The following is a 27290-nucleotide window of genomic DNA, read 5'->3' as shown; positions in this document are numbered from 1 at the left end:
AGGAAGGGGGCTATGAAGTAGAGAACCTGTTTTAGAGAGAGTGATGTGTCATCTAATAAGCATTGACATTTAAACTGAGACCATTGAAGCATTAGAAAGAGCTGTGTTGGGGGGCAAAAGTATTCCAGGAAGTAGAAATAGCATGTACAAAGGCCAGGTGTTTTTGGATAACTGAGAGGCGAGTGTGGCCAGAGCACAGTGAGCTGCAAACAGAAAGGGCTGGTGATGAGAATAAGGAGGGAGGCATCACATAAGGCTGTGTGGTCATAGCTAATTTATTTATATGCCATAGAAGTCAGTGGATGATTTGTTTTTATAAGATCTCTCACCACTGTGTGGAGAAATGATCACTAGTGGAGGTGCACAGTGGAAATAGGGGGACCAATGAACAGGTCACTGCAGTGATTCATGTGGGAAATGTTGATGGCTTGGACCTGGGTGGTAGGGGTGGAAGTGATAAGAGGTGAGTGGATGCAAGGCACATTTAGGTGACACAATCCTCGGGGCTTGCTATGTGTATGAGTGACAGAGGTGGTGGTAAAGGATGGGAAAGAGGTTCTTCATTTCTGGATTGAGAAAATGGGTGGGTGGTAATGTGACAAACCCTATACCCACTAATGTAGAATGAGGAGACCAGTGGCAGGATCTTTGGTGGCAAAGCAGCAGTGACTTTCAGTCCTGGCAGCTGATGGAGGCAAAAATATTGCCAACCTGCCCACTGGAGGAGCTTGATCCAGCTGTTTCAAGCATCCAGGCTTTCTTGGCGTGGTGTGTAGTGACTCCTGAAGGAATAATACCCCAGACCCCTCCCTCCAGCTTATGATCAGCCTAGCACATACTCTCAACTCACCTCTTCGGCCTGCCTTCCCCTTCATTCCGGGAAATCCTGGGTCTCCAGGTGGCCCAACCTTGCCTGGCATCCCCATGAAGCCAGGCTCACCTCTCATGCCTGGCAAAGTCCAAAGGAAAGCAAGTCAGAGCCTGGCATGATGGTGCTGGTTGCGGGGAGTAGAGACTAGGCAGAGATGAGGGTGGGAAGAGCATTATCAGCTGGCTTCTCTTTACAGGGCTATAGGAAGGAGCCATGTCTGACTGTAGAGTGGGAAAGGTCCCAACAGCCAGCCAAGCAAGCAATCATACCTTTCAGTCCTAGCTCTCCAGGGAGGCCAGAGAAACCTGGAATTCCTTCGTCTCCCTTTGGCCCTTTAGGACCAGGAATTCCAGTGAAGCCAGGGTCTCCAGGGTCACCTTGATTTGAAGATGGCCCAGGGAGACCTGGGGGGCCTGGGAGGCCTGGGCGGCCTAGGAATGAGATGGGAAGAGGGATAAGTAAGGGCAGGTGAGCAGGAAGTGACCACTGCTGAAAACCTTGGAACTGATAGGAAGTCAAAGCCTATCCCCAGGGCAGAGAATGTTCTCTGGTGTCTGTGGGGCCCCAGTGCCCAGACCTTCCCAAACCCTTTTAGCAAAAAGTAGCCTGTTGCAGTCCTTGATGTTCCTGCTAAGGGAGGGAAGTGAGGCTGAGCAGGCCCGTGCATGTCCAGCCATAGAGATGGGGCTGGATTGTATAAGGGACCACCCCAAACTCCAGACAAAAGGTGATGGCCAGCCCTCTTTTGGGCTTCCTGTCTTTACCTCGTTCTCCATCTAGGCCTGGTCGCCCAGGGTCTCCAGGCTGTCCTGCTATGACTGATGGCAAGGAGAGGCCTGGGGCACCAGGGGGACCAGCAGGGCCTTGGGGACCTGGGAAACCTGCAAAGAACAAATAAAAAGAGCTGCATGGACTTTGTGTGCCCAGGAGAGGGCCAGGCTCTCTCAGAGAAAATGGATATTTACACAGAAATTGGGAGACCTTAGGTAGTTGCCAGACGAACAGATGCCAGCAGAGGGCTCTTCTCCCTTCTTTTTACTCTGGCAGTCAGCAGATGAAGTAGCTGACAGGGCTCAGAGACTCCCTTCTCCCCTCCCAGCAAGTGCTGCATTTAATTGGGATAGAGCTTTGGAAATTTCTAGCTCCCCAACCTCACTAGTATTTGAAATATTTTAGATTTCCCCAAAATCAGGGAATAAAATGCATGGCTGCAGCACATGGAATTGATGTTTCCCAAAGTGTTTTTAAATCTACTCTTTCTGTAGCACATTTTATTAAGTTAGTCAGTTATGTCTGATGTTGTTCAGAAAAGCTTATAGATGGAGGCACAGTCCCCAGCCAGTCAGAATAGACACCTGCTGGGTCAGAATGGAGGCGCCCAGGCGCTGTGCTTCCTGATGTCTTCTAGAGCTAACTTCTAGAGCTTCTAGGCAAATGGAAAAACACTTTTATAGGTAATTCATATTAACTGAATGCTTGCTTAATTGAGCTTAGAGAACAAATTTCTCTACTAAATCCCTTTCTCCTTTTTTGGCCAAAGAGAATAGTTATTTATTAGAGTAAATACAGAATATTTGTTTGCTAAATTTTAATACTGCCTTACAAGTTTTCTGTTTGTGGAATGATCTCTATTATAATATGTTCAAAATGAAAAAGTTTAACTGATGACAGATTTATTTAATATGAACACATTGAATATTTAGATGGTACTCTTGATGGAAAAACACATCAAAGTCATACATACAAATGTCGAAGTTCACATACTTTTAGCATGGAAGAAATGTGCTTACTACTTTAGTGTATTCTAGAAGATATTCAAATGAAGAGAAGTAGATTTAAACTGGTTGAGAAGCTATCCTTGTGGTTGAGATTATTTTTTGTTTATGACAAGAAAATTCAAAAATATTAGTTGCATTTTAGTTTTTGACAAGCTGACTATATTTATTAATGCTGAATTTCTCATATTTAGGTAAGGAATAGTAAAAGTACACCCATAAAAACTTGTAAAGAAAGATAGCAGGCTGGTTAATTCAGGTGTTTTTAATAAGTTCATTAATTAATTGAATGCTGAGGAAATATAGAGAAAGAAAAATAAATTTCAAGAAAAGTCTCCAATTATTATAGGTCTAAAAAAGAAACAAAATAAAAATACAAAGAACAACTAGTTGCATAGCCACATGGTACTACTTTTAATATTGTCAACTGTTTCTTGATAAACCCTTGAAGTTATATTCATTTTCACAAAAGTAAACAGCTGAAAAGGAAGAAATATTGTTTTTTTTCCTGAAAAAAATGCTGAAATTGTGCAAAACCAGTAAATGAGACAACATATATAGTAGACTAAGTGTGGGCAGCACACTGATTATAAAAATTCCCATTTCAGTTTTTGAAGCCACCTCCTCTTCTTACCTGTTTCTTTATTTTATAATTATATCAATTTACCATTAAATCTGAAATAAAATACTATTGACCTCAAGGAGTAGAAAAAACAACCACATAAATGAGCATATGAAAATGCAAGATGGCATATTTTCCCAAGTTGTTCCAGTGTCAGAACATTAAAAAACCCTAAATATACAAATTCAACTTCTAAATATTTAGTACAAATATAAAAATGAATGATGTAATTTTAAGTTATTTATATTATTATAGGGTCCAGGGTTGCTTTAACAAGTTTCCTTAGGGGTAAACCCTCATTTTACATGGATTTCTATGATCAAATCAGAGATAAGTTCCTATGGGTGAGGGAATTGTAATATTTGCTTTTAAAACAGATTGTTTTAATTAGATATTGAGAAAAGCAGAAAATTTAGAAATAATCTGTAAAAAATAATCCAGATACAATGAACATCTGTTCCAACCCCCCAATTATTTAAGAAAAAGAAGATAGCATTACTTTTCCTTCAAAGATCCCACCAACTTCCCTCCCAATCAGAGGCACCCACTCCTGAATTTTGTGTTCATTGTTCATTTTTCATCACTGTTTGACCATTCTTATTTGTATCCTAAACAATATTTTGGTTGGTTTTGCTTAGTTATGAACATTTAGCAATGGAATTATACCAAATGCTTTCCTCTGGTACTTGCTCCCCCCCACCCCAACATTATGTTCCTGAAATGTATCCATCTTGTCATGTGCTGTTTACTGTATTTGTAATTGTGATTTTATTGCCTCAGATAGCTAAAGGAAATTAATAAATGACCAGGCATTCATGATCCAGATTTGAAAACTGAAAAGGCAATACCCCTGTGCTTCTATCCAGGTTCCCACTTCTCTATCTCCTGTGAAAGAAGTCAGACGATCTCCCTATAGGCTCAGACCATGTTTGAGCCCTCATTTTGGAGAACCTGCTGGCTTTTAGAAAAGAACAGGTTGGTCTAGACTCGTGGTCGGCAAACTGCGGCTCGCGAGCCACATGCGGCTCTTTGGCCCCTTGAGTGTGGCTCTTCCTAAGGAGTACCCTAATTAAGTTAATAACAATGTACCTACCTATATAGTTTAAGTTTAAAAAATTTGGTTCTCAAAAGAAATTTCAATCGTTGTACTGTTGATATTTGGCTCTGTTGACTAATGAGTTTGCCAACCACTGGTCTAGACCAAAGGAAAGAATAAATAGGAACAGCAAATGCACCAATATAAAATACAACAGGAAATGAATTAATGTATGAATGAATATAGATCCTGGAAAACATACGCACATTATACAAACATGCACATAAGTAAGTAAAATATGGGACCTCAGATCCCAGAACTGTGAGGAACAGAACATTTTGCAAATATTTTCCCCCCAGTTAACATGTAATGATATAATGGCCAACATTTCTTGAGCAACTACTATGTGCCTGATGCTGTGCTAAGTGCTTTTGTATACATTGCCTTACTCCTCATTGATTCCTCATCAAACCTCTGATGTAGATTCTCTTATTATGTTCATTTTATAGACAAGGAAAACTGGGGGTCCATTTGGAACCAAGGGGCAAGTAACTTCCTTGTTCAAGTTCATATAGCTAGTAAGAGGTAGAGCTGGAATTTTAATTCATCGGTGTGACATCAGAGCCCATACTCTTAGCCATTTCTGTTTTCTACTGAGTGGGATATATATGGGTCTTCAGAACATTCCTAAGGAGAGTACAATAATTAAAATTCACTCTCACTATTTGAGAGGTGAGGAAAGGAAGGCTCAGAATGGAACTTCAGACAGTGTGTGAGTCAGGGGCTGAGATTAGGGCACAATCTGCTTTTTAGTAAACCCAACAAATCCTAATTGTGTGCCTGTTGTGTGCTTGTCATAGGGAGACATTTATCCTCTCAGTCTTGGACTCCTTCCAGCAGCCACACTGTCTTCCTAGGGCCCTGGGATTGCCATCCACACTGGACACTGAGGAATTTCTGACAAACCACTAAGTGGACAACTCTGTCCCTCAGGACCATTAAATCCAGGCTCTGGGCCAAGTGTGCAAGAGAGGCTCTTAGTTTAAATAAGGGAGGGTATCTGGAGGCTAGAGAGCACTCTATCAACTCCTTCCTCAAACCACTTCCCAGGAAAGCCCTAGGCATGCCTACCTTCTTTTCCTCAGCAGTCTGTTCCACTGGGTTCTGAGATTCGCAGAGATGTGAAGACATGCACAGCTCAACCCCGTGAGCTGCATGACCCTGACAAACCCCAACCCTAGCTCCCCAACCAGGCCTTAGCTTCTACAAGGCCTGATTTGGGGTCACTTACCTTGGCCACCTTTTTGTCCTTTCATGCCTGGCTTGCCTGAGGCTCCAGTGCCAATTCCTGGAGAACCTTTTTCTCCTTTGGGACCAGGCAAGCCAGCTGGACCTGGCACACCAGTTATACTAGGTCCTAGGAGGAGAGGAGAACAGAACTCTGTGTGTGTGTGTGTGTGTGTGTGTGTGTGTGTGTGTGTATGAGGCCTTCATGCATAGCTCAATTATTAGGGGCCTGCCTGAAATAAGAGGAAGGAGAGCTCATTCAAGTAGAGGGACAAACCCTATCCTCTTTCCTTCACATATCAAGGCAGTCCAAATTGGGGACTAGCAAAAAGATCTAGGAGTCCAAGCATATGGGATACACCACAGTCAAGAACTCATGGCCAGCCCCTGTCAGGCTTCTATTAGAGCTGATGATCTCTTTCTTGCCCTTGAAGGTCTTCTTTACCTGGAGTTCCATGGGTACCCTTGGTTCCTGGAAGCCCATTTAGTCCATGTAAACCAAGAATTCCAGGATAACCTAAGGGGAAAGAATATCAGAAATGGCTTTAGCAACTCTAAATCATGAAGGGCCAGCAAAAGGTCTCGTCCCCACGGGCATTGCAAAGTCCTCATTTAAAAAAAAAGTGAGAGGGAAAGAGATAGAAAGATGGATGAGAGAGAAACATTGATTGGCTGCCTCCTGTACACCTCCTTCTGGGGGTCAAGCCTGCAACCCGGGCATGTACCCTGACCAGGAATCAAACCTGCGACCTCCTGGTGCATGGGACAACACTCAACCAACTCAGCCACACCAGCCAGGCTGCAAAGTCCTCATTTTAAAGGTCATGTTCTTTCTTGAGGCATTACTTAATGCCCTAAGTGAGACTAGACTACTCTTAACCTATACACTCCACCCTAAGTTTTCCTGACTCTTATTAAACACCTGTATAGCTTTAAGAACAGGATGATAATTAGGTTTTTTAAAGAAAAATTCAGAGTAGCAATGCCAATACCTTGAATTGCCAACTCCCAGAGACTCACTGCCCAATCTCTAAGTCAGGGAAAGACTTTTATATGCCATGGCATTGACCTTCCCTGATAATTCTCTCCATGAATCTATGTTCTTATGTTCCCATTTATACTTGTCCTTTTTTTTCCTCTTCATCTTCCTTTCCTATTATCCCTCACGTGGCTCAGTAAATGACTCTCCTGAACATGGCTTAACCTGAGCTAGTGTCTCCTAATAAAAAGTAGTTGCTGTCCTTTTTTTGAGAGAAAGACCCCTTATTCCACTGGCTTCTCCAAAATACACATACCTTTAGTTCCTATTAGGCCAGGTGGTCCCAGGGGCCCAGGTGAACCTGGGTGGCCTGGAGAACCTGGAAGCCCTGGATTTCCTTTTATGCCTGCAATCCCAGGGATCCCTAAAAGTGAAACCAAGGCAGAAGTTCAGAATGGGTCATTCCTTGAAGGTAATCCTATTTTTTTCATAATAAAGTTGTCATGTGGCATGGTACCTGGGGAGCCAGGAAGGCCAACATCTCCAGGAATACCAACTTTCCCATCTTCACCTTTAATTCCAGGAACACCCAAGTCACCAACTAGTCCAGATTTTCCTTTCATACCTACAAATCCAGAAAAATACTGAGTGATCAGGTCAAATTTTGGGCAGTGCATTCCTCCTTTACAGAGGGAGAGTAGGAAGTTGAAGCCACTTGAACTGTCAAGGTTGCTAGATCCAAAGAAGGAGCTCTGAAAAGGATCATAGCAGCTGTTTTCACATTTGAAAAGTGCTGCCCAATTGAAAAGTAAGTAAACTTGTTCTGAATGCCCCCAGAAGTAAGATCAATGGGTGGAAATGTTCGAGAAGCAGTTTAGATAACTATAAACTAAAGGGGTGGATACCATTATTCCACAGATCTTATCCCATATAAGGCTACAAATCTTGAAAAAAGAGTAGGCTGGTTTGCTTGGGGAAAACTGTGTGCTGCTTGTGAGTGGACACATGACAGGTAAGAATTTTTCTGCGCTGGATAGAAGTTGTAGAACTTGGGGTTAACCTCCAAAATTCCTTTCAATCCTCAGTTTTTAGGAGTCTGTGAGACAAGTGAGACAAAAGTACAGAAACCTTACCTTTCAAGCCGGGTTCCCCAGGTTCTCCCTTAGGTCCTGGGCTACCAGGAAGTCCAAGTGTCTGGCCTTGATCTCCTGGGGATATCAAAACATTGTTCAAATGTTCAGGAGAAGCTATAGCTCATTTTGCCAAAAGGAGAACTTTTTAAGGCAAAAATCTTTCCAGATTCAGTATAGCCAGAAGAGCTCCTTAACAAAATTACCCATTGGGTTAAAAGTGACCAATCATCAACAAAGGGCTGAAGTGCTACCAGGCTATTGGCATGAAATGATGCTACAGACAGCATATCTCCATTGGAAAAAATACCTCACCCAGTTTGGGCAGAGAAGATCATGGAAAGGGCCCTAAAACATGACCAAAATGGAACAGTGATGACAGAAAGAATGGGAATTTTTCCTGCTCAGTGAATTGGGTTAAGTAGGGGAAGAGACACTTTAGAGCCTAGGTTCCCCTCTGCTGCTGAGTCTGGAAGGTAGGAGGGTTAAATGCACTGTTTGTCACATGTCTTTGAGGAACAAAGACTGCAAAGGGGGGTTGGCCAATGGGAGAATGTAAATTAACTCACTTTCTCCTAAACACAGAATCTTACCCGCGCCCCCCACCAGGAGAGCCCTAGGCCTATCAGAAATTCACCTTGATCTGGAATAAAAACACATTAAAAGAGAAAGTACTCCTTACCTTTTGAACCTGGGAGGCCAGATGCTCCTGGGAGCCCAGGAGCTCCGCTGAGACCCTGCAAACCCTTCAAAGCAATATGGGGATCATTATTTCTGCCCATAACTAAGGGCCTTCCATTCTTACACCCCCTCCCCTCCCTGAGCCACTGCCAGAGGTGTCTATCATGTACTCTGTGGCAGTAGTGGACTGGTGGAAGAGGGGTGTGACATCCTGCAGAGGGGAAGATGATGAGCAATCGATGGAAGTGCATCCTTGGGGTATTTTTTTAGGGGAGGGATTTGATCTGTGATTAATCCTGGTCTTGTCATTCATAACTTCCTAATGCCTATTAAAGTTGGAATCTTGGCAATTCAAGGTGTTCCAGCAAGTCTCTTAGAAAATACAGAACGTGACAGTCAGGCCAGGCACTAGGTGTGCTATGCAGACAGTTGGCTACCACTGCCCATGACAAACCTCTGGAGTCATTATGCGCAAGAAAAAGTATTGCTTCACTATGCGAGGCTAGCCATCTGTCACAGGTTCAGCAGGGAACACAATGTCTTTCTTTCACCAGGTAACAGGCTGTATGTGTGCAGGTTCATAGGAAAAACTGCTTCATTAGCTAATGTCCAACACACTCTCTGAATCTGGGAAGTGGTCATGTCAGCTGCCACCAATACAATTCTTCTCCTGGTATCTGGTATGGTCTTGATTCATTTTGAGATGTACCTAGTAAAGACATGTGCTACCTAGTGCCTTGGGTGGAGTCTGAGTTCTGTACTGAGTCACTGTGGTCACCAAACTACTGCTTAGGACATCCCCTCCATTTGCCTGGCTTTTTCCTGCACATTGCATGTCTACTAATTCTAGCCTTCACTCACGCTCTGACTCCTTCCAGAATGCTTTCCACTTTGATTTCATCCCTCCCAGTGTGTGAGTAGTTGGGACCACCTAGTTGAGAACTATTTGTTTCGAAATTGCTTCAGTTGTGTGTGTGTGTGTGTGTGTGTGTGTGTGTGTGTGTGTGTGTGTGTTCTCTATACCAAATGGACTGACACTTTTAAAGGACAAGGACTTTGCCTGCATGGAGCATGGGTGTTCTGTGATTCAGTTCATTTAGTCCCTTCAATACCACTCTTATTATTGCTACTATTTATTTAGAGTCTGCCATGCACCAGATGCAATACTAAGTGCTTTACGTGTACCATCTCACTTGATCGTCATTTCTGTCTGCAGGAGGTATGATTATTCCCATTTCTTACAGATGAGAAAAGTGAGGCTTGGGCAAGTTAAGCAATATGCAAAAAATCACAGAGCTAATGAATGATGGAACTAAGATTTAAACCCAAGTCTCACTGTTAAGCCTACTCTACCACTCTGCCTTTTAAGAACCCAAAGAAACTGGATTTGATTATTTGCCAGTTGTTGTCTCTTGTGGAGGCAACAAAGACCTTTCTGAAATCAAAACATCGTGAAGTCTGTACCAAATTCTTATGATGTGCCAAACTCAATGGATGAGGGCAGTGGGGTACAGACTAAAAAGCACGTGAGGCAGTTCTTGTTCTCAAGTCCCAACAATCTCACATAAAATCAGACCCACACAAGACCAATAAGTAATGAGAAGGATAGTGTGCCAGCATGGTGGAAGCGCAGGGACTTCTGGAGGAGCGGGCACCTGGGATGGGGCCTGAAGGATGGGCAGGTATTAGGCAATTGCAGAGGAGGAAGTCGGCCATATGGGGGTGATAGCATGAACAAAGGCCCAAAGGAGGGGGTGTTCAGGAAAGGATGGAAAGACCTATGAGACTCAAAGAGAGGCTTTGTCTAGGGTGACCTGGGAAAGGGGTCAGGATAAAAATGGTAGGCAAAACGGACATATTCTCTTGCTATAGAGGGCCTTTCCTGGTGGGGAGACAAAAATCTGTACACACATACACTTTCTCCTGGCATTCCTGGGAAGCCCGAGATTCCAGGTGAGCCTTTCTGGCCGGGCAATCCCCGCAGTCCTGTGGATCCAGGGGAGCCTGGTCTCCCAATAAGTCCTTTGATGGTATTGGGGAATCCAGGAGCTCCAGGCAAGCCTGGTGGCCCATGGAGACCAGCCTTTCCTTTCTCACCTGGGAAAGAAGCAAATGGCTTGGAATGAGACTCTGGGCAAGAGAAAGCTGCTCCCCAAGGTGCAGGTGCCCTGGGTTGCAGACAGACAAAGTACAGCTTGGGGACAGTTAGCATGGAAGTAGAGGTGGGGGTGGGGTGGTGTCTTCAGCCTTATGAAGCACCAGTAAGGTCCAACCCTGCTCCAGTACTGGGGAAGCTGTTCAGTGCCCATTCCCTACCATCTGCCAGGCTCCTCCAGGGGTACAACAGTCTGTGGTTCAAAAACTCAGTTAAACATTGACAGTGAAAACTGGCAGTCTCAAAGTCCAGGTGCCCCTCTGTCTCATGGGAAGGTATCCTCTTAGAATCCCCTGCCACCACCCACACTGACACTCTGGGGGTCTTGTAGTGCAGGGCCTTTTCTCAGGAAGGGATTTGAGTTTGGTTCTATGTGGGAAACTGTTTATTGCCTTCACTATCTGATAAGCGTAGACAGAGAACCCCCCCCCCCCACCAAGGCTGGGTGCCTTTGAAGCCTTAGCAAAGGTTAGAGCTAGGCGCCACCTCTATTTGTCCAGACAGTGGTAGCTAAAACTACTCCCCCATTTATTATTATGTAAATCCTTGCTGATGGGCTAGTCTGCCTGTTGCCAGGGGTCGCCTGCCTAAGGGCTATACTATGGGTGCATCCCAAATCAATAAAAGCTTGGTGAAGCCTGAGCACGGGAGGAAGTCCTTCCCCTTGAGTTGGACTTTCCCGCCTGGTCCCCCAATATTTCAAATTATCTCTTGTCTTTTCATTTTCATTTATATGCGGCTCTGCTTCCAGGTCCACACGGGATTTGGACTTGCCCGCCTGGTCCCCCAATATTTCCAAATTATCTCTTGTCTTTTCATATTCATTTGTGTGCGGCTCCGCTTCCAGTTCCTGAACCCTGATCCACACGGGACGTGGGAAGGAAACACTCAACAGTTCTAAAACCTTCCTGGGGCATTTCTCCTGCCCAATCCCTGCCCCAGCACCTCTGGGTCCAGAAAATCCATCCAATCCAGCTGAGCCCTGAGAGCCTTTGTCTCCTTTGAATTGAAGGTTCAGCATTGGAGGTCTTAGACTGGGAATTCCAACTGGCCCCGGATCGCCTCTGTCTCCTGCAGGGATGGAGATCATGAGATCCTCATGAGAGGAAGCTGAGACATGGGGTTAGGCATGAGCTGACCTTTCATATCAGCTCTCCCCCACCCCACCACACCCAGGCACCCTTTCTGGGCCCTTCCAGCTTCTTTTGTGCCCCTGTTTTCCCAACTTTGCATTTATGTGCATGCTCTATCCTTCAATAAGCCCAAACTCCACAAACAACTTTAGACTGTACTCAAAACCATCCTCTGTTGAGCATCTGGGAATGTATGACAAGGCCTCTAACATGCAGTGGTAACAGAAGAAATTAGGTCTTTTAGTTTAAAAGGATTTCATTCAGAAGCCTTAAATCTTATTATCTAACACAGGATTGGTAAAAACCACACGGATGACAAAGTTGACAAACAAAATGTACCTTGGGAAGCATGAATGGAAATTCCAGAATTCAATTCCCCAGCTCACCTTTTTCACCAGGGCTACCAGCCCTTCCAGATGGTCCCATTTTTCCAGCCAACCCAGGAATTCCCTTTAATCCATTTTCACCAGAAATACCGGGGAGACCTGGCATCCCTGGAAAACCTATCAGTCCAACAGACCCCTTCTCACCTGTTAAGAAACAAGAACTTCTATTATTATCCCTGTTTTACATACAAGGAAATGGAATCTCAGAGAGGTTAACTTACCTAAAGTCACACAGCTAGGAAGTTGCAGAAAAGAGATTCAAACCCAGGTTTCTTTAACTTCAAAGCCCTAACTCTTAGTCATTACACATTATACAATTTCCCTGTACAGGGACATGACACTAAGCAACAAAATGGAAAGACGAGGTGGACACTTGTTTTATGATTTGTCAAAATAAAGCTCATGTGTGGCACATACACAAAAAAGCCCAGGGCCAGGAGGCAGGGAGATTAGCTCTAGTTTGGCACTGTTTACTAACCAGTTGTGTGACATTAGACCACTCACTTCACCCTGTATAAAATGGACACCCAACCTCTGATGTCTAGCAGGATATGAGAACAGAAAATGAAAACTATCAGGCTTTGTGGTAAGGGTGAACCTACCACAGATGAGTAAGCAATGAGTAAACCCAATGTGGCTATGACTGTCTTGGGCTTTGCTGACTATGCTATTCAGGCCAGTGTTCCACCCAGCAGGCAGTGAGTGTGACTCTTAGCACTAGCCTTGTCCAACTCTCTTGTCACTAAAAGCCCTGCCCACCTCCCTCCTCATTCCCCTTTCCTAGGCAGAGGGGAAGGGCAACCTGGGCAGCATGGATGCTCCTTGGTGGCACCGACGAGTGCCTTTCTGATCACTTCACTTACCCTTTGGACCTGGCAGGCCTGGCAATCCAGTGTTCCCTGGCAACCCTGAGTTCCCCAGGAAGCCAATTAACCCTGGGGATCCAGGAAGGCCTTTCAGCCCAGGCAGACCTCTCTTTCCAGTTGATGCAGGGGGACCTGTTTCACCTTTTGGACCTTTCTTTCCAGGATGTCCTGAATCACACAGGAGAGAAAACAAGACACCTGTGAAGTAAGACTCTGTTCAGATCTGGATCACTGCCTATTCTCATGGCTTCTGATTGTTTTTAGTAAATGGCCCTTTAACAATGGCTTATGTAGGTTGCTAACAGGCAGAGGTCTTAGTTGGCCGAAGCATTAGCACCTACCACCCAGAGTGTCACACCAATGGCTATTAGTTCCAGCATGGCACTGTAGCTGGCAGGGCACACAAACCCCTTTTGATTATAACTTCTTCACCCTTTATGAATGTGGTTTAAACTTTAGCCTCTGAATGGAGCTCTCTAAAGCCAGGGTGGCAAATGGACTCTAATTTCCTGGAACTTCCAGTCTGAACCACTCCACAATGGCTGTTTCCTGAGCCAATTGGTGAAGTAGAGGTTAAAACTGAGCCATTGTTTTAGCTTCCCAGGGAGCCATGGGTCCAGGGATGCCCTTTTAATCCCTCATGAAAGCAGTTAAATCAACCAGTTACTTGGCATTAAGGTTGAAAGACCTCCTAGTGCCAAGTACTGTAGAAATCCCCAAGGTCCATTTGGTCTCCTAGGTATTCTGAGACTTCTTTCACCATGCATTACGTTGGCCAATGGGATTAACCTCCTGAGCCTCTGCCAAAGTGGAATGTTCAGGTACAAAGCAAGGAAATTAAAAAACCAAAGGATTAAATCAGTGTCGACAGAGGTATTTGGACCTCTGAGGACCTAAAATGAATGTCTGACTTGGCTTTCTATGGATTGAAAAGCATCAAGTCGCTGAAAGCCCCAAGATTCTAATGGGAGGCTGTAAAGCGGATTCCACAACAAGAGAAGGAAATTCAATGGGGTCCAATCCCACAGCATGAGTTCAGGGACCCCGGGCTTTGCCAGGTTATAGTGTATACTAAGATAATTCTTTGAGTGCAAAGCAAAGTCGGTGGGGATGTTAATCTGTGAGCTTAAGTGTCATTTTCTCACCTGGACAGCCTATGTGAAGACACCAGAAACCAGAAGTACAAAGGGGATAAAAAGCATATTAGTGGTGCTGTAATTCAACTTCATTCACTTGGCCAGGAGTAAGGAGAGATGATATAGTCACTGAGGAAGGGTGTGGAGGGTGGTGCAAGAAGAAGACAAGCTGCAAACACTAGGCTGGAACCAGCGGTATCAGGCCCTACTGCCCAGTGAAAAACACTGTGGCCATGGACCTCAGAGACATTCTCCCCTGAGAGGGAGGCCACCATGCAGTCACACTCTGCTTGAGCTTCTCCCTCAACCCAATGACTTCCTAGGGCCCCAGTAAAGGCAATGGAGATGGCTAGACACCCCTCCACAGCAAGGGTGGCTTCTCTAAGGGAAGGCAGGAGGGAGGCTGAAGCATGATAAGGGGGTGGGAGGTCATGGGGGAGGATCAGGGTGGGATTTGTGGCAATATTTTGGAACCTAAACTGCAGAAATCTGTTCTGCTTGGCATTTGAGGGCAACTTGAGATTTGAAACTTGAGAGGTTAGGAAAGTGGTCTCCTTCTCAACTCTGTCCATGTCACACTGCTGCTATTCACCATCAGGGCACCAGGGCCCAGGGCCTAGCTTAAGTCTGGCAAGCTGGGTTTTCATCTCCAAAGGACCTACCTGAAGTGCCTGGAAAGCCTGGTGCTCCTGGTAGCCCGGGTTTGCCCTTGATGCTGGGTAAACCAACAGTCCCTGGGATACCTGGTTGTCCCACGTGGCCTGGTGTTCCAGGGCTGCCCTGCTCACCTTTGGGACCTAGCAATCCTGACTTCCCAGACAAACCTAATGAAAGGAAGGGATAGATGAGCATAGCCTGTTTCAGTGATGGCAGGGCCACATTACCAAACCAACTGCCAGTGGAAAAGCTGGTCCCAGATGTATCCCAGGTGCCACTGTAGTCTCAATTCCAGCATTGTTGCTATTCCCAGTAGTTAATAAGAGGCTTTGCAAGAGACCTGACTATTTATTATGGTTACTTCTGGAATTACTAAGACAGGAGAATAAATTCAGGCAATTTAATAAAAAAAATTCCCCAAAGAGAGGGACAGAATAAAGTGACTTTTCATTTTAATCCCCTTATTAACCCATCGCCCCAGATTCATGCAAATGTTCATGCAAGTATACTGGTTACAGAAAGGCTTTCTGTTAATTGTTAAATAAGTGAGGCAATAAGAGTCACCCTTGGGTCCTGGAAGGCCAGAGTCTCCAGGAAATCCTTTGTCCCCTGGCAATCCCTGTAGGCCTTGCTCCCCCGGAGCACCAATTTCAGCACCAAAGATGTCACCAGGGACTCCCTTTGAACCTGGTAAACCTGGATTGCCAACTTTGCCAGGCAAGCCATCTTTTCCAGGGAGCCCAGGAAACCCAGGCAAGCCCTTATCCCCACGAGGTCCAGTAAATCCTAAATGTAAAGAGGCAAAAATAAAAGGCCATGTAGATATAGAAGCCATATATCTGGGTAGAGGTATCTGAAACAGATTTTTTTCTACTATGAAAGTGAACATATCAATAATGTGTGTCATGAATCTAAAAAAACAAAACCAACAAATAAAACAAGTTAAAACAAACAAGAAGCCCCAAGCTTATAGATACAGAGACCAGATTGGTGGTTACCAGAAATATGAGGTAAGGGATATGGGAAATGGGTGAAGGGGGTCAAAAGGTACAAACTTTCAGTTATAAAATAAGTCATGGGGGTGTAATGGATAGCATGGTGACAATAGTTAATAATACTGTGTTGCATGTTTGAAAGTTGTTTAGAGTAAATATTAAAGGTTTCATCACAACAAAAAAATTATGTAAGTAGGTATGGTGAAGGATAGTAATTAGACTTATTATGGTGATCATTTCACAACATATATAAATAATGAATTATTATGTTATACACTTGAAATTTAAAAAGAATAATAGTGTGTCTCATATTTCTCTTGAAGATCAGGAGTCTCTGGTCCTGGGAGGACTTGCCTAGAGGCATGGACTGCACCATATGACCTGGAGGAGGTTCTAACTCATTGAGGCCAGGCCTTGGGCAGAACCCAGCAACTCTGGGGCTCCTACAGTAGCTGAAGAGATGAATTACACCCATGACCTCATATAAAAGGCCCAGTCTCTACTGGAGTTGTCAAACTCCTGCTGTCATGCTTCCCTCTTTCTGGGTCATGGAAAGAACTGAGGCACCAATAAACCCCAGGGCACATAGCCCAAGATGATCTCTGTGCTGTAGAACAGAAGTGGGTCTTAAACTAAGTCCCCTGGGGCATGGTTACTTGGTAAAACTCAGATTGCTGGGCCCACCCCAGAGCTTCTGATCAGTAGCTCTGCCAAGAGGCCAAGAATCTGCATTACTAAAAAGTTTTCAGGTAATGCTGCTGCTGCTGGCCCAGGTTTGAGAACCACTGGTGCAGTATAGAACAATGACACTCAGGTTGAAATATCAGCGTGTGAGTGAAGGGATAGAAATGGAAAACTTCTCTGTGACTCATCTGAATTTCTCTGACCTTTAAGGAGTTGATCCAGGAAACTGCCATAGGTCTGGTAGCCAGACAAACTGATGGAGTCCTAGCTCTGTCACTAATGGCTTTGTAATCACAGGCAATTCACTTTTCACTTGCTCCCCAATGTCCTCATCTGAAAGTGAAGAGGTTGTCCTAGCTGATCTCAAATGGCCCTTATTGCCCTCATAACCTAACTCCCTGCAACTGGTAGATGGCTACCACACCAGAGCACAAACCTAACTTCCTGCAACCGGTAGATTGCTACTACAATCCAAATGCACACACTCACACAAAAGGAGAAGCAGGGAGGAGAGCTTATTTACTTACCTGGCAATTCAGGGAGGTGAAGTGATCCTGGATTGCCGGGCTCTCCTTTATTTCCATGCGATCCAGGCTGGCCTGGAGTCCCAGGAAGACCACGGGCCCCTTTAGGGCCTGAAAACCCAAATGGTGAGGGAAAAGGTGAGTTAGTGCGGATAGGTAGGATTTGTGGTGTTCAGTCAAGAATCCTAGTGTCTTGGAGGGCATCTCTTTTTATATATTTTTAAATTGAATTTTAGAGAGAGAAGAAGGGAGAGGGATAGAAACATTGACGAGAGACTCTCCAGCAGCCATTCTATTTTCTCAATCTTCAAGGCTGCCCTCTCAGGAGAAATGTGTACCCCCAAATGCTACCGGGCTACACTCTGCTTCCTTTGGCTCATGACCCTGGCAAGTATGCTCATGGCTTTCTCTGGTCTCATTCCATACCTGGGAATCCGGGAGCTCCTGGGAATCCTGACGGACCATATGGCCCAGGAATAATACAAGGCAAGGTGATACCTGTAAATGGTAACAGGTAAACATCTGGTGATCCCACTGAGTCAGGAATGATTTCCCCCCACAGCATGCTCCTTTACTTCCATTCCATCAAATGGGACAACCAAGTTCTTCCCACCCAGAAGCTGGAGGCCATGCAGAAGAATCCTGACATCAGAAGCACTTGGGAGTTACCCCTAATGCAATTGCTTTCAGATAAGAACGCCCCTAGTGTCCAGGTACCAGGGTGTCACTTCCAAAACCATCAGGGTCCAGTGCCAGGCAGTCATCTCTGTAGCAGATGTTACCTATGAAGATTTCCTAGCAGTGACCTGTGCAGGAACAGCAACAAATGGCAATGGCCTGCTCACCCTGCCCTCAGATGGAGCCTCTCCCTAGGATAGAAGCTTGGGGTTAATCCTAAGGGTCCATTATGCCCACATTACAAGGGTTTGAAGCCAAGACCCTCAAGTTCACATGTCTTCCCAATTTTTGGAGTGAGTTCTTTCGACACACCTCATTTGGAATCTATTGAAGTCTATTGACTGTTCTTGGTCAGATATACCTATAGATTTGTACCAGCCAAACACTGAAGGCCATTCTCTTGTCCACAACAGACAAACATTGACCCTTCCCTCAGCTCCACATTTACTAAAACTGCCAACTCTGCCACAGAAGGAGAAGGGGCAGTCAATATTAATATTCAAGACATTAGAATTGGCATGCATAGCCCTTCTTCTAGCAAATTCTTCATTGGTTATTCATAATGTAAATATAAAGAGTCTATAAGATCACGGAGGGGAGGTTTAATAAAATATTGGTGAACAAATTCAGTGTTGGTTCCCTCAAGTTCCATTTACAAACAATTGCTATGCTAATTAGAATTAGTCTTGCTTATTCATTAAAAAAAATCCCTCAAGGTCTGCTTTAAGCATGGAGCTAACAGTTCTAATAAACTTCTACATCTTTTGCCTGTACTTAAAATCAGTCTTAAACTTCATTTCTTAAAAGATATGTATACAACCTATGATTCAGACTGCTTACTCAACTGGATGACATTTCTCCTCCAATCCCACTTCTATTTTCTACTATGAAGACTTGATGGCCTTTTTAACCTACTTGTTCTATTCCTAAATCAAAACTGAAAATTAAACAATATAATGTATTGGCTTAAGAGGTGGGCTCTGAAGCTGGACAGACCTGTTTGTATCCTAGTTGCGCTACTAACTAGTTGTATGGCCAAGATACTTAACCTCTCTAAGCATCATGTAAATGAGAGCTACTTGTCTCATATGGTGTTTGTGAGGATTATATGCAAAATGCTAACAGTGCCTAGAATCCTGGTATGTGCCTAATGAATAATAGTTTTTTATTATCTTACTTAAGAAAAAGTACTTAGAACAACTCCTGCAAGGTCATCCCTGGTTTCTACCCTCAGTCAGGTTAGTGACACTACTTTCTAGCCTGGGCAGCAACTTTCTGTCTTCTAGACCTCAGGTTCCTATAGTCATATTTCCATAGGTGGAGAGATGGCCATAGGCCTGATCTTCCTCCATAGGTGGCCACACTCATCGTGATCCTGCCAGACACTGAGATGATGGACCTATTTCTGAGGGTTATTTCCACTATGGAAATATGCTCCATGGGCAAGCACCTCAGGATGACATGCCAATCCTATTCTTTCCTCCAGCCCAAGTCCTTTGGACTAGACTGAAAAACTGCCTCCTAGATGGTATCATGAGAGGGATCCTGCAGAAGACTCTCTTGCCCCAATAATTTCAATAGGCTTCAATGTGTCAAACACTGCAATTTCGTTGCTTTATGTCTTAAGAAACAAACTGGGTAAAATACAGTTATCTCTGGATTGACTCCAAACATAAATCCATCCATCCTTAATTTATCAGATCAGTTTCATAGTTTTTTTTCACTTGTGAAAGCCAGATAAAGACAAAACCTTTAGAGGATGGGGCAGAGGACAGGCATCTGAATAGGAAAAATAATGATAAAAGGGAAGATAAATAGAAACCAGAAGAAATTAAGGACATACTTCCCTTTTGCCTCAGGCCAGTCCTGCACACCACACACCATATATATTAAAGCAGAGGGTCAACATCATGAGAAGGTAAGAACTTTAAGTCATACTGGTACCTGGTTCTTTTACTTTATGTCCCTGTCTTCTACTTTACATTCCTGATTTCAGAGCCTTCTCCCCAACAAAGCAAAACTTGGTTTTACCCATATTCTGTTTTATAAATGTAACAAATGACCTAATTATTCAGACTTTTCCCAATTAACGCCAAAATTCTCAGAATAAAAAGCACCTCTGGTTACCAAGATTCTAACATCTTAATTTACTCTGGGCCCAATTAATAAATATCAGACATACATGGGTCCTTTGAGGTACCTCTCAAGGCAAGTTATAGCCCCAGCTAAGTTCAGAAAATGAAGGTGCTCAAGGTAGAGAACAGCAAGCCATCAGCATGCATGGTGAAGGAAACCAGCCCCTCTAGAGACTGCATGCCTGCTTAACCCTGTACTCCCTCCCAGAAGGTATGTGCCAAGGAGCCTCTGAAGCAGTTTCATGTTAGCCTTTGCACCCCAGCCTTAGGATCACCCCTCCCCAACCACGGGCTGCTCAGTGTAGTGCTCAAGCCATTGTGAGTGTGTGAGGTAAAGGTGAACAAAAATGAATTTTTCCCCCTAACATTGGTGTTTGAGAACCTCCTGACCTAGCTAGCTCTCACCTCCCTCAGTGTCTAAGTCTCCTTTACCATCCTTTCCTCTGCAGCAGCAGTCACCTCCTAGACCAATCAAGTAAAGAAGAAAATTAAATCAGGACAGAAGTTCCTTGAGGCCCAAGGGAAGTCTTATCTGCAGCCCAGGTATACCCACCAATCAAATTCCCTGTCTGGATTGAGTGGAGAGAGCTGGTACCCTTACAGTATCAAGGGCACTGCTTCAATAATAATGAAGGTGATGTATTAGTATGAGCATCTGGATCAGAACTTCTTTGGAAACAGCCCATTTTTTGTTAGGTTTTATAATAATTCACACTACAAGGTTGAAAGGCTTCTGATGACTACATCCCCTTTCCTGGCAAGGCAGTTGTCCTAGCCTGGGCCACCACTCGTTGAAGTGAGTACATTTAGGAACAATATATTCATTTTTTCATGGCAATAGCTACAATGCAAATGTCTGGGGTCTACAGGTTATATGTTGGTAAAATGGTGTGGAAAGAAAGCTAATGCTCTTAATTGAAGTAATTTGGTAGCCAGGGGGGAGGAGGGGAGTCTTGGTACCGCAACAAGAACATTTTCTGTATAAGCTATCTCATAGACTATAATTATTATATCACTATATTCCTAAGAACTTTCTGTGTCCAGTGACTAGTGAAGTTTGGGATAGAAATGGTCCCATGGGCTTCATTCTGTTGACTCAGTTAGAATGTTGAGAATATCTAAATTTGGGTGTGTGTAATTTTATAACTAGACCAATCAACTAAAGAAGAAAATTAAACCAGGACAGAACAGAAGTTCCTTGAGGCCCAAGGAAAGTCTTATCTGCAGCCCGGGATACCCACATGTTATTATAATTCAGTTTAAAACTTAGTTGCCTGCAAAATGTGTTGACTTAGAATCAAGATCCAATTGTTGGAGGGGCAGTGAAATGACCATGAATAATGTCTCTGAGAACAGAGCTGGAAGCAAAGCTATAGATAACACCAAAACGTCCAAAGGGAAGAATGATTTTGTTTTATAAAAGTTCTCACAGCTTTCATAGGAATGTGTGAACTGAAATAATGATTTGATTTTTAATAATCTTGAATCATCAATTTTTAACCTGTACTATTATTGTTCTTCTACAAATTCACAAAATTAGATTTTAAAACAAATATAATTTTTCCAGACCTGGTGTCTTTCTCCCTTTTTAGGTATTTCTTCAATGTGACAAGGTGGAAAGAGGAGAAACAGGTCTAAGAAATAACCCCTTGGTTATTGAGAAGGCCCTTTCTTTTGCAAATATATATTAGTCTCCTATAGAACAATTCTACTATAAGAGGGAGGTTGAGAAATGCTAAAAAGTATTACTCACCTTCCCTAGTATCCAGAGGCTTATAATTCAGTTGGAAAAAGTGAAAGCATTAATGGAAATAATTATATAATTTAAGTGGCAATGACATCTGTGGGGGTCAAGGGAAGGCTTAGTAGAAGAAGTAGGGCTTATATTGAACCCTGATAAATGGGTAGGATCTGACCATATAGAGAAGAGAGGAAGGGTATTCCAGAAAAAGGCAACATGGACAAAATCTTGGAGTTAGAATTGAACATGTGTTTGGGGATAGTGAAAAATACTGTTGTTGTAAGTGGTGTTTTATTTTAAATCATGAAGACTGTGAGATAAGGTAAGGCTACAAAGGAATTCAGACATTATTCAGTAGAGATCACTTGTGGCTTTGGACTAGGGGGTAAAATGATGATATCAGTACTTTATAGATATTAAATTGGCAGCAGTGTTCATAGTAGTATTGAGTGGGAAAAGTCTGGATGTAGGAGATAAGAAACTACTTAGCAAGTTGTTGTCATTGAGTCTCCTAACTATCCACCCACTTGTTCATCCATCCATCCTTCCACCTGTCCTTTCAACCATATATTTATTCCAACAAGCATATAGGTGTTTAATAAGTGAGGCATGAAATAATGATATCATAATAGCAAGAAGAGGAAGGGAAGAATATAAAAACATTCCAAATGAAGAATAAGAGATAAATGTTAAGTTTTCAAACTTCAGATGACTATAAGGTGTGTGATACCACTAATGGAAACACAAAGATTGTGGAAACATAAAAGTTGGGACAGAGAGCTGTTCTGGCTGTATGGAAGATGGCATGATATTAACATATCACCTTTAAAATCCATAAGCAGGACTGTCACTCATTATATTTCCTGAAATTCTAGTAGAAAAAGAACTTACATAAATGGAGGAATTTAAGATATAAAATGGAGATTACACGAGGTACAACTATGTTTTGTTCTCAATCTGAGATCTCATGAATCAAGGAAAGATTCTTCCCTGCTGATGATATTACCACACAATGTATAGGACACCTTGTCCAGTATCCCACTCATTACTACAATGACATTCATAATAAATGGTCATTTAGCTTCTGCTTGAAAATTTTCAGGGATTATGAGGTCATAACTTCCCAAGGCAGCTCTGTTACATTTTTAGACTGCTCTGTTAGGAAGTTTTTCACTAAGTAGAGCTGAAATCCATATTGTTCTGCGTAAGCATACCACAATACAATTATAATACTTTTTCCACATGAAAACACTTAGAGGACTAAAAGTATTGATTATAACCAAGTCTCCTCTTCTGACACATTTCATGCAGCTGGGTTATTTGTATACTCTACAAGGGGTTAGTTTCCCAAGTCCAAAGCTATCCGATTCCCTGACTCACCTGGAGGCCCAGGGAGGCCCGTTTTCCCTGGTAATCCATCTATTCCTTGATCTCCAGAAAGTCCACGAGGTCCAGGAGATCCTGGTAGCCCAATTCCTGGGGGTCCAGGAGAACCACTATGACCTTTTTCTCCAGGAAGCCCTGGGAATCCCTTTTCACCTGGGAATCCCTGTCCAGCATCACCCTAGAATAAAAGCCCAATTTAGAGACTTATCTGGAGAGTCCTCTAACAATAAGAAAGAGGTAACCAGTGTGACTAATACTTTTTTGGGGGTTAAAGTTCTCTATCACTCTATCAATTAAGTCCTCTGAGTTTAGGTAGTGGGGATGAAGAAGCTTGTCAATCCTGGGTGATCTGATAATGCCAAATTATCTAGATCAGTGGGGGCAGGGGCAGAAAACAGGAGCAGGATAACAATCCATGGGGTCACAAAAAGCAGCTGGATTACTTGCAAGGGAAAGCTACTGAGAAGCTGAAGCCTTTTAAGCGATATGGTCAATTGTTACTGGCATTTATCAAATGAAACAATGACCAATACTTAGAAAAAAAGATTTCCATTTTAAAGAAAAGAAAAACACAGAGCAAAAATTGTCCGCGGCAGAGGAAGAGATGTTTTACCCTGTCTCATGGTCTAGTGCAGGGGTGGGCAAACTTTTTGACTCGAGGGCCACAATGGGTTCTTAAACTGGAGAGGGCCGGAGGAACAAAAGCATGGATGGAGTGTTTGTGTGAACTAATATAAATTCAAAGTAAACATCATTACATAAAAGGGTACGGTTCTAGTGCAGGGGTGGGCAAACTTTTTGACTTGAGGGCCACAATGGGTTCTTAAACTGGACCGGAGGGTCGGAACAAAAGCATGGATGGAGTGTTTGTGTGAACTAATATAAATTCAAAGTAAACATCATTACATAAAAGGGTACGGTCTTTTTTTTTTTTTTTTAGTTTTATTCATTTCAAATGGGCCGGCTGGTCTAGTGTCAATCAGAATCGCCCTTTCCCCAAGTCAGGTGTGAGGATTTATAGAGCTAATTATCCAAAAACAATGAACTTACCGGAAAGCCTGGCAGACCTAGTAAACCTGGTAATCCATCCTTGCCTGGTATTCCTGTCTCTCCAGGGAGCCCCTGAGGGCCAGGATCACCCTGTTCCCCTGGCTTCCCTGATCTTGTACTGAGGGTTGATTCTCCTTTCTCTCCTTTGGGACCTGTAGGACCTTGAGGCCCAAATAAACCCTGACAAAGAGACAAAAGGGAATCATCAAGAGACAAATGGGAATGAGCACGCTTCATAGAATTCTAGCAACTAACATTAGTCTTACCTAAAGCAGGTCCTTAGGTACATTTTAATACTGTTCTGGGCACTTGGTTATGTTGTCATTTTGTATTATAATTGACTTTATTTTATTATTCTTTCTAAATTTTGAAATCTTTGAGGATGGTAACCTTGTCTTAATTCCAATTTTATCTTCCGGGCCCAGCACAGTGCTAGGCAAATGCAAATGATTTTGTGGAAGGAAGGGAGGTAATTAAGAGAGGGAGGAAGGGAAGGAATATAGGTAGGTTAAAGCAGAAAGGAATTTTAGAGATCATCTACCCAAATATTTCACATTACAGATAAAAAACCTGCAGCTTTGTTATATCCCCATTTTTTAATGTATTTTAGAAAAGTAGTTGGTGAGGAGTGAGGGGCACTTGAGAGCTCTCATTGTGCCCTTGGGGCCAAAGTTTGGCCAGACTTACTGGAGACCCTGATGGGCCTTGTGTGCCTTTAGAGCCTGGATCTCCTCTGGCTCCTTTAAGGCCTGGAAGGCCTATATGACCTGGTGGCCCAGGTGGGCCTGGCTCTCCGGGTGGTCCACTGTTGGAGATAGCACCATCACAAGCACAAAATCCCGAGTCCCCTGGGAGAAAATAAAAGACAATATTAAACAAGTGAGCTTTTTTTCCAAAAAAAGAGAGGAAGACCTGACCATGGTAATTTGTGATTTAAGTCCATGGAGACAATAAAAAGGCCTGTGAACAGATTTAAATAAACTAGGTTTCCTCTATATCAAAGTACATCTGTGCTAGTGATTTGGATTTAATTAGTCTGGAACTAATTAAACATCAGTGTGTCTAATGTGTAGCAGAGTTGGGAACCACTGACCCACACTAACAAGCTAACAGTCTGGAATCCAAGCCACTTAAAGATTCTCTTCAGAAAAATGTCTTTCCCCCCTGCCTTTTGTACACAGAGACAAATGTCAAATAAATTAACAATAGAGATTGCAGCAAAGCACCTTTGAATAGGTACCAAGAAGTCACTAACCCTACAGCCCAGCCACCTATACTTTCCATGCTTCAAGTCAGGAAAATAAGAATCTGGGACAACATGGGTGACTTTTGAGTTCCCTTAAGTTCCTAAAGGGTCAAAGACATAGGGTAGCTGAGTGGATAAGAAAACATGACCCATATATCTACTGTTTATAGTAGACCCACCTCAGAACAAAGGACTCACACAGACTGATGGTGAAGGGATGGAAAAAGGTTTTTTAGGCAAATGGAAATGAAAAAAAAAAAGCTGCTGCTTAAGGCTAAGTACAGTAGTTAGCATAATAAAAGTGAGAACCTGAGTGGATAAGAAAACATGACCCATATATCTACTGTTTATAGTAGACCCACCTCAGAACAAAGGACTCACACAGACTGATGGGAAAGGGAGGGAAAAAGGTTTTTTAGGAAAAGGAAAAGGAAAAAAAAAAGCTGCTGCTTAAGGCTAAGTACAGTAGTTAGCATAATAAAAGTGAGAACTTCATCAGAAGGCTGATGGACACCTTCAGCAGGGCTGAAGATCTGCATATTATTGCCTGCTGTCAGACAGCTGAGGGCAGTTCCTCCAACCTGATGGTCCTTTATTGTTTACCAAACCTTACCTTTGATGTGTATATCTGCTTTGCTAAAGGGCAAAATATGTTAATAAAAGTCATGGGTCCAGAGATTTGGGGAGCCACTTCACTAGAGAGCTGGTTTCCTCCTGGTTCCCCATGTCTCCTAAATTTATATTTCTTGTCTAGTCTCTCAATCCATTTATGAACAGACCTTCTCAAGATTCCTGAACCCTAGCTGCGGAAAAGACTGCAGTAAGCTGGGGTAGCAATACTTATATCTGACAAATTAGACCTCAAAGTGAAGGCCATAACAAGAGATAAGGAAGGCCACTTCATAATATTAAAGGGAGCAATTCAACAACAAGATATAACTCTGGTAAACATATATGCACCCAATAGAGGAGCACGCAAATATATTAAAAAAACAACAACAAAAAACAAACTTCTGGAGGATATCAAGGGAGAGATTGACAGCAATACAGCCACAGTAGGGGACTTTAATACCCCACTAACATCACTGGAAAATTTTTCTAAACAAAAAATCAGCAAAGAAACATCAATCCTAAATGACTCACTAGATCAGATGGAATTAATTGACATCTTCAAAACATTTCACCCCAAAGCCACAGAATATACATTCTTCTCAACTGCATGTGGGTCATTTTCAAAGATAGACCACATATTGGGGCACAGGCAAAGTCTCTTCAAATTCAAGAAGATAGAATTCATATCAAGCATCTTCTCATATCACAATGGCATAAAATTAGAAATCAACTACAATAAAAACAATAAAAAAATCAAACACCTGGAGACTAAATAGCATGTTATTAAACAATGATTGGGTTACCAAAGAGGTCAAGGAAGAAGTAAAAAGCATCATGGCAACAAATGACAATGAAAACACAACAATCCAAAATCTATGGGACACAGTGAAAGCAGTCTTGAGAGGGAAGTTCATAACTCTACACACCTACCTCAAAAAACGAGAAAAAAATGGTAATAAATTATTTAACCCTACATCTCAAAGAGTTAGAAAGAGAACAACAAGAAAAGCCCAGCATAAGCAGGAGGAAGGAAATAATAAAGATCAGAGTGGAAATAAATGACATAGAGACCAAAAACAAACAAACAAACAAACAAACAAACAAACAAAACAAACACAATACAAAAGATCAACAAAACCAAGAGCTGGTTCTTTGAAAGGATAAACATCTAGCCAGTCTCACCAAGAAGCAAAGAGAGGTGACCCAAATAAACAAAATCAGAAATGAAAGAGGCGAAATAACAACAAACCCCACAGAAATATGAAGAATCACAACTCCAGTATTCAAACAAACTTGTCAACCTCGAATAAATGAACATATTCCTAGAAAAATATGACCTTCCAAAACTTAACCAAGAAGAATAAAAAAACCTGAATAGCTGACAACTATGGAAGAAATTGAAGCAGTGATCAAAAAACTTCCAACAAACAAAAGTCCTGGACCAGATGGCTTCACAGGGGAGTTCTACCAAGCATTCAAAGAAGAACTAAAACCTATCCTACTCAGACTATTCCAAAAAATTCAA

The 27290-nt window shown here is 42.9% G+C and overlaps 1 protein-coding gene across 1 annotated transcript in view; it reads right to left on the bottom strand.

Annotated features, from left to right (window-relative positions):
* The window catches only part of COL4A6 (collagen, type IV, alpha 6), a 383431-nt gene that overhangs the window by 8058 nt on the left and 348083 nt on the right, over positions 1-27290 (bottom strand). Inside the window, exons 21-40 of the mRNA XM_014538830.1 lie at positions 24595-24755; positions 23908-24087; positions 22852-23035; positions 17344-17415; positions 16921-17028; positions 15279-15500; positions 14720-14881; positions 12919-13089; positions 12056-12199; positions 11482-11607; positions 10297-10478; positions 8383-8446; positions 7704-7778; positions 7088-7195; positions 6887-6994; positions 6037-6108; positions 5596-5721; positions 1636-1752; positions 1141-1302; positions 851-949 (exon numbers count right to left, since the gene is read on the bottom strand). Of these exons, the coding sequence (XP_014394316.1) occupies positions 851-949; positions 1141-1302; positions 1636-1752; positions 5596-5721; positions 6037-6108; positions 6887-6994; positions 7088-7195; positions 7704-7778; positions 8383-8446; positions 10297-10478; positions 11482-11607; positions 12056-12199; positions 12919-13089; positions 14720-14881; positions 15279-15500; positions 16921-17028; positions 17344-17415; positions 22852-23035; positions 23908-24087; positions 24595-24755 (2643 nt within the window). The remainder of the gene's footprint in view (positions 1-850; positions 950-1140; positions 1303-1635; positions 1753-5595; positions 5722-6036; positions 6109-6886; positions 6995-7087; positions 7196-7703; positions 7779-8382; positions 8447-10296; positions 10479-11481; positions 11608-12055; positions 12200-12918; positions 13090-14719; positions 14882-15278; positions 15501-16920; positions 17029-17343; positions 17416-22851; positions 23036-23907; positions 24088-24594; positions 24756-27290) is intronic.

Source organism: Myotis brandtii, unplaced genomic scaffold (assembly GCF_000412655.1).
Source record: "Myotis brandtii unplaced genomic scaffold, ASM41265v1 scaffold199, whole genome shotgun sequence".
Lineage (NCBI taxonomy): Eukaryota > Metazoa > Chordata > Mammalia > Chiroptera > Vespertilionidae > Myotis > Myotis brandtii.
The sequence above is the reverse complement of the archived record's forward strand: the minus strand, read 5'-3'. Positions and strand labels throughout refer to the sequence as shown.